Source organism: Acanthisitta chloris, unplaced genomic scaffold, assembly GCF_000695815.1.
Source record: "Acanthisitta chloris isolate BGI_N310 unplaced genomic scaffold, ASM69581v1 scaffold40752, whole genome shotgun sequence".
NCBI classification, from domain to species: Eukaryota; Metazoa; Chordata; class Aves; order Passeriformes; family Acanthisittidae; genus Acanthisitta; species Acanthisitta chloris.
The window spans coordinates 47,777-57,701 of NW_008660720.1; the positions used below are offsets into that span (position 1 = coordinate 47,777).

General features: G+C 47.3%; 1 protein-coding gene across 1 annotated transcript in view; it reads left to right on the plus strand.

Annotated features, from left to right (window-relative positions):
- Positions 1 to 9,662, plus strand: part of LOC103797684 (histone-lysine N-methyltransferase, H3 lysine-79 specific-like) — a gene marked incomplete at both ends in the record, with an annotated part of 43,739 nt that extends 34,077 nt beyond the window's left edge. The window contains 8 exons of the mRNA XM_009069905.1: positions 2,296 to 2,397; positions 2,974 to 3,111; positions 3,548 to 3,673; positions 4,535 to 5,016; positions 5,255 to 5,378; positions 6,165 to 6,311; positions 7,602 to 7,728; positions 9,433 to 9,662. Coding sequence (XP_009068153.1) covers positions 2,296 to 2,397; positions 2,974 to 3,111; positions 3,548 to 3,673; positions 4,535 to 5,016; positions 5,255 to 5,378; positions 6,165 to 6,311; positions 7,602 to 7,728; positions 9,433 to 9,662 — 1,476 coding nt within the window. The remainder of the gene's footprint in view (positions 1 to 2,295; positions 2,398 to 2,973; positions 3,112 to 3,547; positions 3,674 to 4,534; positions 5,017 to 5,254; positions 5,379 to 6,164; positions 6,312 to 7,601; positions 7,729 to 9,432) is intronic.
- Positions 9,663 to 9,925: the final 263 nt, after the last annotated feature.

Consider the following 9,925-nt stretch of genomic DNA (forward strand, 5'->3'; position numbering starts at 1 on the left):
GAGCAAAGTGTAAAGTTGCCAAGTCAGGGGCTGGAATACATGGAAAGGCAAGGAAAATCCTGGAGCTGTGCAGTGGGTGTTTCTCTGCCATGGAGCCACCAGCAGAGGGAGAAGATTTTCTGCCTTCTTTATTATTACATTGCTTTATCTCAATTATGAATAATTTAACTGCTTTATAAATTAGCCCTGATGAGAGGGACTGTGCCTGCTACTTCTGTGGAGGAATCTTTCCCCATAATGCTCAACAATAAACTTTTAACTTCCAGTTAAAACTTTCCAGAACCTAAAGAGGCCTTACAAAATGTCTGGAGAGGGATTTTGAACAAGGACCTGTAGTGCCATGACAAGGGGGAATGGCTTCCCCCTGCCAGAGGGCAGGGATCGATGGGATATTGGGAAGGAATTCTTCCCTGTGAGGTGCTGAGGCACTGGCACAGGTTGCCCAGAGCAGCTGTGGCTGCTCCATCCCTGGAAGTGTTCAAAGCCAGGCTGGACAGGGCTTGGAGCAACCTGGGCTAGTGGAAGGTGTCCCTGCCCATGGCAGGGAGTGGAGCAAGATGGGCTTTAAGGCCCTGCCAACCCAAATCATTCTGGGATTCTCTCCAATTTCAGCTTTTGGTGGTCCCTGTGGAAGCTTTCCGTTGTTCCATGGCCTTTGGGAGAGTGTCAGCATAGAGCCCTAGGGCTGTTTCATGGAGTTTCCTTAATGGGAACTCTTTTTCCAGATGAGAGAGATTAACTTGTGCCACCCAGTTCCTTACTGAGAATCGGTTGGTGTTGTGGTGGTGTTTGTGCAAACCTCTTTTCCTGTGGTTGTTTCCATTTGGTTTCATAGTCAATGTGCACTTGGAATTTTCACCTTTTTCCTTAAGCACCAGATTTTTCTGCTTGTTCTGTACTTGTCAGGAAAGTTAGCGTGAAGTGAGCTTGTCTTCTTGCACAAGTGAAATGCTGGTATGCAAGTATTGTGCCCTACACTGAGAGCATAAATTGAGTATGGAAAACTAATCACTTGGTGTTGGTGTCCAACATCTGCTCCATACTTTTAAACATTAAAATGAGGAATTCACTATGAAGGTATCTTTGATAAAATGTTACATGGAGACCATGGCAAATTGAACCTCACCGAGGCAGAGCTTGGCTGGGTGAGGGGCTGAGTATGGTCTGTTCAGTAGCTCCATCCTGCAGGAACGTTTTCAAGTACAAGCAAAATGTGTCTGTAGTAAGGATTTTAGAATAAGCAAGGTGCTGTGAGCTGCTGGTTCTTAGATTGCCCTTAGATGGAGCTCCACTGCCTGCAAGGGCTCAGTGAAGTGCCTGATACTGAAAACGTAAGTGATTTTTCAGCATCACCCACGGCAGTCCCTGTGGCACTGCAGGGACTCAACTCTTGTCCCAAGCCCTTGGCATGAGAGGCAACAAGAGCTGTGTGCCAGCACTGCTGCTTCCCTGTTTGGAAGATCAATCTCAGAGTCACAGAATCATTAAGGTTGGGAAAGATCAAGGTGCTTTTTGCCCTCGTTCTCCATTTTTCTGGTGCAATGGCTCATTCTCTGTACAATTCTTATTTGGCCTCAGCAGCAGAAGTTGGAGAACATTGTGATCTCCTGATCTTTCTTTCCTTGCTGCACTTATCCTTCAACTGGGGCTGGATAAATGAGGCTCTTGAGCCAGTCCTGTCCTGCCCTTTGCTGCTCACATAGTGCATAGCCATGGCATGAGTGAGCAGGTATCTGGCTAAGGAATGTTCTGGGTAGGAAATGTGCTGTCAGTGACTGGGGTTGGCTGCTGAAGTTATTTTGGCATGAGTAGTAAAAGTGGTTTGGCTTGTTTCTTAATTTCTTCCTACGTCCCCTGCCCCCCAGTGTATTTTCATTTACTGCATTTCTTCCATGAGTATTGCACAGGAAAATTCTGACTTGAGGGTTTAGATTCAGTTCCCAGTTTGGTAACAGATTTCATACAGGTAATCTTCCCCAGTTCTATTTCTGCTCTGAAGGATGTGATTATTGCTGCTTCTTCACAATGCACTGGGAGGATAAAAATGAGGTTTTAAGGCTGGCTTGATTGTATTTTAGCATATACCAGGAAAAAACCTAAAAAGCTCATTTCAGCTGTTCTGACTTCACCTTACAGGCTCACAGGAGCCTGAGAGAGAGCTAGGTGAGCTCATGCATCTTCCTCTGAGCTCAGGTTCAGTCCCAACATGCTACACAAACCAGATGTAAACATCTTAAGATGGACCGTGCTGCAGTTGGTACTAAAGGTATATTTTCTCTCTCTTCCCTCTTGCAGGAGAAGAATGCTCAGCTCCTGGGGACAGCACAGCAGTTATTCACTCACTGCCAGGCACAGAAAGAGGAAATCAAACGTCTGTTTCAGCAGAAGCTTGATGAGGTAGCCCTGATGTGATGGGACTGGGTGCTTGTTTGTCAGCTGTATGCAAACACTTCTGGTCAAACTAAGACCAGGACAGTGTCAGGTCTTCAGCCTCTGTTTTGCAGCAGGTCAGGCTCAGTAATGTGAAATTTGTATCAGTCTGGTCATTTTTTATCTTCGATGTTGGAGTTGTTTCATGCCAGTCTGCCCAAAGGAAGGGGGAACAGACCACACACATGTGGTGTTGAGTAAGATTCATCCCCTGCTGCCTGAACAAATTATGTTGCCCTTGTAAGCTCAGAAGCACAGGAGGAGATGTGGGGGCTCTCCAGAAAAGAGGTTCTTCTGGCTGACAGGAATCCAAATGTCACTTTTAAAACTGAATGGCTGAAACAGCAGCTCCAAGGTACTTTTGTCCTTCCTTGTTATCCCCTAGCAGTGCCAAAGTGCCTTGAAGAACTCTGGGCAAGTTCCTAAGAGCTGCATAAGTTCTGCAGATCTCCTCAGTATTACTTTGGAATGTGACAGGAATATGGAATTAGAGTGTCAAGACCTATTGACTGATCTCTTTCCTTCTAACTCTTCACCTTGTAGTTGGGAGTTAAAGCTCTGACATACAATGACCTGATCCAAGCTCAGAAGGAAATCTCTGCTCACAACCAGCAGCTGAAAGAACAGACAAAGCAGCTAGAGAAGGATAACAGTGAACTCAGGAACCAGAGTTTACAGCTGGTGAGTGCAGCCTGTAGGTCTGAGCACCAGAGTGGTGCTGCCCTTTGTGTAGGGACAGGCCATGAGCTGAGGTCTGAAAAATCATCTAGCTGCTCTGGAACAGAGAAGAATGATGGGGGAAAGAATGCAGGGAGTCCTTCTTTTGGTGACTATTTACCTCTAAGCAAATGCTGAAGTGGCAGTTGGCTCTGCCTCAGCTGTGTCCCTGAAACAGCTCTGCACCTCTCCATGCACTTGTCACTGAATGTGAATCTGTCTGCCAAGGAATTTGTGCAGTTCTTGCTCGGTGGTGGCCATAACCAGTGTAGTGTTCATCTTGGTGACTCGAACTGTTACAGAGCCATGGAATTGTTAAGGTTGGAAAATACCTTCAGGTCATCAAGTGATGATCAGTGTGAAAGTTGTCTTTTGATCTGTTTGTCCCATGTCTCTGCAGCTTAAGGCTCGGTGTGAGGAGCTGAAGCTGGATTGGTCAACATTGTCACTGGAGAACTTGCTGAAGGAGAAGCAGGCCTTGAAGAATCAGATTTCTGAGAAGCAAAAGCACTGTTTGGAACTGCAGGTAGAGAGCAAGAAACAGATGCAGAGTCACCAAGTTGAGGTAGCTCTTGGCCAGTTATGGGTGTTACACTAAATCAGGTGGTAAAGGCTAAGCCACGTGGCTGCTTTCCACCTCCAGTGATTATTAGAGGGTTTCAGTTAACTTGAAGAACTTGAACAATAAGGATGTGGATAACTTTTAGAGGAAGTAGATACCATACCTTGATTCCTTGGTTAATGGAATGTGGAAGAAGGAGTCATGGTTTACCATTACATAGAATTAAAAATCACAGCCTGATGAAAAGGAAAGGTCCTGATTGTTTGCAGGAATCATAGAAGCATAGAATGGTTTGGGTTGGAACGACCTTAAAGCTCATCTCCTTCCACCCCTTGCCATGGGCCAGGTTGCTCCAAGCCCTGTCCAACCTGGCCTGGAGCACTTCCAGGGATGGGTTGAGAATCAGTTCCCACAGAATGACACTTACCATAGTGAAAAGAATTTCAGCTCCATTGTGTGAAGAACATTTCTTTCCCCGTGAGATCAGCTCTAGAGCTATTCCAGCTTTTCTGGATGCCTTGACATGGAGTGACTGTCCTTTCAATGACTGACACTATTAAGTTTCTCTCTATGTAAGCTGGAGATGTTTTGTTTGGTTTTAAAATCTGAAGAGCTCTTTCTCAGAGTCTCTGAGTCATTCCCCTTACCTGTGCCTTTTGGTCTTGAGCTCAGAGACCGAAAGATCATGTTGAAATTTGTTTCTCGGATTCTGGATCCCTTGTTCTGCATTTCTCTCAGAAATAGAGACGCTTTTCCTGAGAAAAACTCCATCATGTGATAGAATTAAGTGTGGTCTTTAATCCTCATTCTCCTCTTCATTTACAGATCAGCATTGTGGAGCTTGAGAAGAGCCAGAGGCAGCAGGAGCTACTGCAGCTGAAGTCATACACGCCGTCGGAGGAGTCCCTGTCAGTACAGCTACACAACAAAACCCATCTGAGCCGTGACCCTGAGGCTGATCACGGCAGGTTCCAGCTGGAGCTGGAGTGCTCCAAGTTTCCCATGCCCCACATGAATGGCATGAGCCCAGAGCTGTCCATGAATGGCCACGCCACTCCCTACGAAATCCACAACGCCTTCAGCCGGCCCTCGTCCAAGCAGCACACCCCCCAGTACCCCTCTTCCCACCTGGACCAAGACATAGTGCCCTGTACCCCCAGCCACAGCAGCAGGCAGAAGGCAGACAAGGTGACCAGCTTGTCCCTCCCTGATTACACCAGGTTTTCCCCAGCTAAAATAGCACTAAGGAGACACTTGAATCAAGACCACGGAGTGAACGGAAAAGCAACGAGTCATGAGATACAGAGGTGAGAGTGATGAGAAAGGAGGGATAAAACCAGAGTTAATAAGTGTTATTTGGATTTAATAACTGTGGAAAAAATCTTTTCACAGTGGAGGTTTATATATTCTAAAAGGTTTTGTTTCTAGAAAACAGACTCTGCTGGAGTGGGTGAGGTGGGACTGCCTTGAGTTCGGTACAGGAATTCCTTGTGGAAGGGAAATAATTTCCTTTTTTATCCTAATGATTGTACATCTCTGTTCCAGAGCTGAGCATGTCAAAGAGAATGGCCTTACATATCCAAGCCCTGGAATTGCAAATGGCATAAAGCTGAGTCCTCAGGAAACTCGGCCCTCCTCCCCTGCAGCCTTACCCAGTGCAGGCGAGAAGGTAAGGGATCTGTTCCTGCTCAGGGGCAGAGCTGCTGCTCCTGATAGAACAAAGGAAAGGTTGGCCACACTAGGGAATACTGGAATGCTGCATTCTGTGGTCAGCTTGGCAGGGGAAGTGACACCAAATCCAGTAGATGTGCTGCAATAGAACAGAGCTGGCTAGAGGAATAGAGCACTGGGCTCGTGGAAGACCTGCTTACTTACCCTGAGGTCCTGATTTGCACATGACCTGCACCAGTAATGCAGTGGGACTTTTTGATCTGGCAGCTGTCTGCTTGCACTTGGAAAGTAGAGTCTTTCAGAGTTAGGAAAACAAAAATTAACAACAAAATGGTCCATGTAATGGTTCCAGCTATGGATCATATCTGGGCTCATTGCAGAGCAGCAGGTGCCTCCAGTAGCAGATTACCATGGAAATGCATCTGGCTACTGCAGAGAGCCTCAAGATATGAATCCTGTAGCTGAGTGCTTTTCACAGAGCTCTAGCAAAAACACTGGGAAATGAGCTTGCCTAAGACATCCTTTTCCTGATGCTTGGAGCCAGCAGTGGCTGTAATGACATATTTCTGTGCTATTGGGTATTGCTGTTCCAAGAGCCTGGTGCAACCAAGCTGCTCCATGCCTACCCTGTCTGTGCTGTGCAGTCAGTGCTCTTCTTCCTGTAATTTTTTAAAAAGGAGGTGGGGAATGACCCAAAGATAGAAATGAGCAGGTTCTCATTAGCTTAAAAAACCTTTTCAGCAGTAGGATTTGTAAGAACATGATTTTCTCTTTTGATTTACAGGTTTTGAGAGAGAGAACCTCTGTGAGTAATGGAGAAACTATCACCAGCCTTCCTATCAGTATTCCTCTGAGCACAGTGCAGCCCAATAAACTCCCTGTTAGTATCCCTCTGGCCAGCGTAGTCCTACCTAGCCGTGTTGAGAAGGTGGTGAGTAAGGGATTGTCAACACTTTCCATCCCTAACTAAAATCACACTGGGCAGGAGTTGGGGTGCTGTGCCCCAGGATCCTTAGTGGGCTGCTAATCCTGGATGTCTGATCCTTGGGGGAGGCTGCTGGGGGATGAATCCTCTTGGCTCTTAATTTCTGTAGATTTTTCCTCTCCTGTGGTTGTGGGCTGGGGGGATTTCAGCCAGGAAGGAAAGTAAATGCCTCAGGAGATCCTAGTCTTGAATGTCTGTGTGGAAAAGCCCGAGAGTTCGTGGCAGTGGAAGCAGAGAATTGTGTGTGTCAGTTTGTTCTTAGCCTTCATGCATGACCCCTGAGGGCAAATCCTTCTGCCTCAGTCAGTCACCTCAAAGCTGTTTGCCCCCATCAGACGTGTAGGATAAGCTTGAACAGCATCTTGTGGCTGTGACACCTGACATATGCGTGAGTGCTTTGTCAGGCAAGGGCAATTGGAGGACTCCTGGGGCCATGTTTTTCTTGAAATACTGACAAGCCTCTCAGTGGAAGAGGAGTTTATAATCACCTGGTCTAGTTTGTCATGCCAGTTTTTCACGGAAGCATTTGCTGCTTTCACTGAGAGCCATGAGATCAGAATCCATCCACAGATGCTTGCCTTAAAATCCCATATTGGGAAAGCTGGAGTTAGTTCACAGGGTTGAATCCATCAGGTTTTTCCAGCTGAAGGATTCTAATTGTAGCAGAACTCCAGTATGCCCAGCTCTGAGCAGAAGCTGCATGTCTGCAGAGCGAGAGGATGTCAGCCCTGGGTGGCACCTCTCGCTCCAACAGTGTTTGTTCAGGCTACCATTTCCCAGGTGTTTCTCTGCTTTAGGAAAACACCCTCAGAGAGTGTCCCAGAGAACACAGCCTGATGCACTTCAGGTTCACTTCGGGGTTATTCTGGTGAGCTCTGTGTGCTCAGGCCTGGGGACATGAGACAACCATTAGTTTCCTCCTGCTGCCTGTGGAGCAGTGGGCCGAGCCATTCCTACTCTCATGGCAAAGCCTGTAAATATTCTGGGGTGATGAGCCTGCTCTCCCTTGCTCCATGGTGTCTGCTGTGTGCTAGATATTACTGCAGTATAATTCATTGCAAGATTTTTGTCCCATTCCATGCTGATCCATGTTTTTTCTCAAAACAAGCTAAATTTAGAACATTTAGGAAGCAGAGCCACTTCCCCTGGTAGATCTCCTAATGCATGTGAATTCTGTTTAAACTATTGACTTTTGGTTCTATTTGCTGTACTGATGTGCCTGTTTCTCTCCCCCAGAGAAGCACACCTAGCCCAGTTCATCAGAGTAGAGACTCTTCGACACTTGAAAAGCAGATTGGTGCTAGTTCTCATAATGGCATAAGCAATGCTGCTGGAAACAAGCCTCTGGCTTTGGCTACCTCAGGTAACAGCCTCACCAGTTGTGTCCTCGCAGCACCCCCGAGTTCTCCCAGCACTTCTGTCAGCTCCTGCAGACACTGGAGTGCTGGATACCTGTGTTTGTACTGAGACTAAAAACTCATGGATGATGCTCTGAGACAGGATGTGCCTCCAGCTTGGATGCACCACAAAGGGTTGGGTTGATGTGGCTTTACCTGAGCTGCCTCATAGTGTAAATAAATAATTGCTGTGGTAAATTCCATGTCGGTCCAGAGAGTTCCACTTTTACAGTGTGGCAAATCTGCAGAGTATTGCATAGCTGTGCTCTGAGTCGATCTGGCTCTGAAAGCTTTATTTTCCAGGGTGGTGTGGTTTCAATAGCAAAGTGAAATTCTTGGTGCAGGTTACAGTGATGCCTCATGAGCAGTTGTAAAGGCACAAGTACCTGGGTAGGAAAAGGTCAAGCAGGAGAGGACTGGGATACCTACAGGTGCTACATTGCTTCTGAACTCATCTGTGGAAATTGGGACCTTTAGCGACTGGGGGAATGGGAATGTTGTGGGCCAGGAAAGTGATTCTGCAGCTGATCCCTCACTAGTGAGTGCTTTGTTCTCAGTGTTTACCACCCTGAGGGGCTTGGGTGGTTTTAGCATCTGTTTTGCAAAGGGCTTGGCTGCAGCTTTCTGTAAAATCAATGAAGTATTAAAAACCCCCCTGATTGTAAACCATTACCATGTTCCTTCTACCCCTTTCACTGGGAGAGCCCAGAGCCCAGGCCTTACTGGAGCACTAAACCAATTTATGATGCCAAAAGACAAATAATTAATTCCCTTTCCAAGCTTCCTCCCATGTGGCATTCTTCTGCCACGATACCTTTGAAGATCCCTGTCACGTCCTAAGACTTGTGTTTGATTTTGAGGGGGTGGGCTGTGTGGATGACAAAGTCCTTCTATTTTGGGGAAGGACGGAACTGAGTTTGGCCACCTGTTTCCTTGATGCAAGGCAGGAGTTGAGGTTAGAGGAGCCCTGATTCCGAAAGGTGTAATAGTTACAAAATTACACTCGAATTCCATTTAAAGCTGGGAAGAGTGTAGGATACCTCCATACAACGCATGAATTTTCCTGAAGTGGCAAGAGAGCAGTGCGAGCCCCTAAGCCCAAGCTGACGTCCTCAGCTCCCAGAGCCATGTTCCCACTGCCCTGTGGAAAAGCAGCCGTGCGGTTTCCATGGAACCCGCGGCCCCTGGCTGATGTCCTGCAGGTAGAGCTGGAATCCCTCCCAGCCCTGTAGCACGGTGACCTCTCACTCAGCCCCAGCAATGATCTATACTTTCCCTCTCAACAGGTTTTTCTTACTCTTCTGGCTCCGTGGCAGTCAATGGAAATCTTACAAACAGCCCAGCCCATCTTAACCATAGTGTTGATCAGGCAGCTCTGGACGACTCCGGGAGTCTCTTTAACTCTGTAGGGTCTCGGAGTTCCACTCCACAACATCCTTTGCTAATGATGCAGTCGAGGAACTCTGGGCAGAACTCCCCTGCTCAGCCGCACTCAGCGAGCCCCAGGTTAAATGGCACGGCCCAGAGCCTGGTGGGGGGATTGCAGTATGCAGATGCTCAGAAGATGTTTGCCGAAGGATCCAAGGGGGATCTTCAGTCTGATGCAGCGTTTTCAGATCCTGAGAACGAGGCCAAGAGAAGAATCATCTTTACAATCTCTCCTAATACAGGACATGTAAAACAATCCCCTTCCAACAAGCACAGTCCTCTGCCCGCGAGCGCTCGGCTGGACTGCGGCCAAGCCCACGCACAGGATGGGAAGAAGCGAGGCCGGAGGAAGAGATCCTCAGCCGGGAATCTCAGCGGGAACTCCGGGGTCTCCCCGAAGCGCAAATCCCTCCCGACTGTCTCTGGGCTCTTTACGCAGCCGTCGGGGTCACCGCTCAATATCAACTCCATGGTAAGGGCAAATGGCAGGAGCTCTGGCAAGGGATGAGGGTTTGGGAAGGCTTCTGGAGTTGGGAATAAGCTTCTGCTGTTCTGCTCTCCAGTATGTTCCCAGGCAGGAGCTCGCACACTGCTTGAATTGGCATGAGTCTCTTTGTGAGAGGGAAAGGCAAGAGAATTGCTGCAGTTCTATAGAATATATATGTATTGTATATGTAAAAAACCCGATAAAAATTTTGTATAGGTATTATATATATGTATATAATAAATATTAAT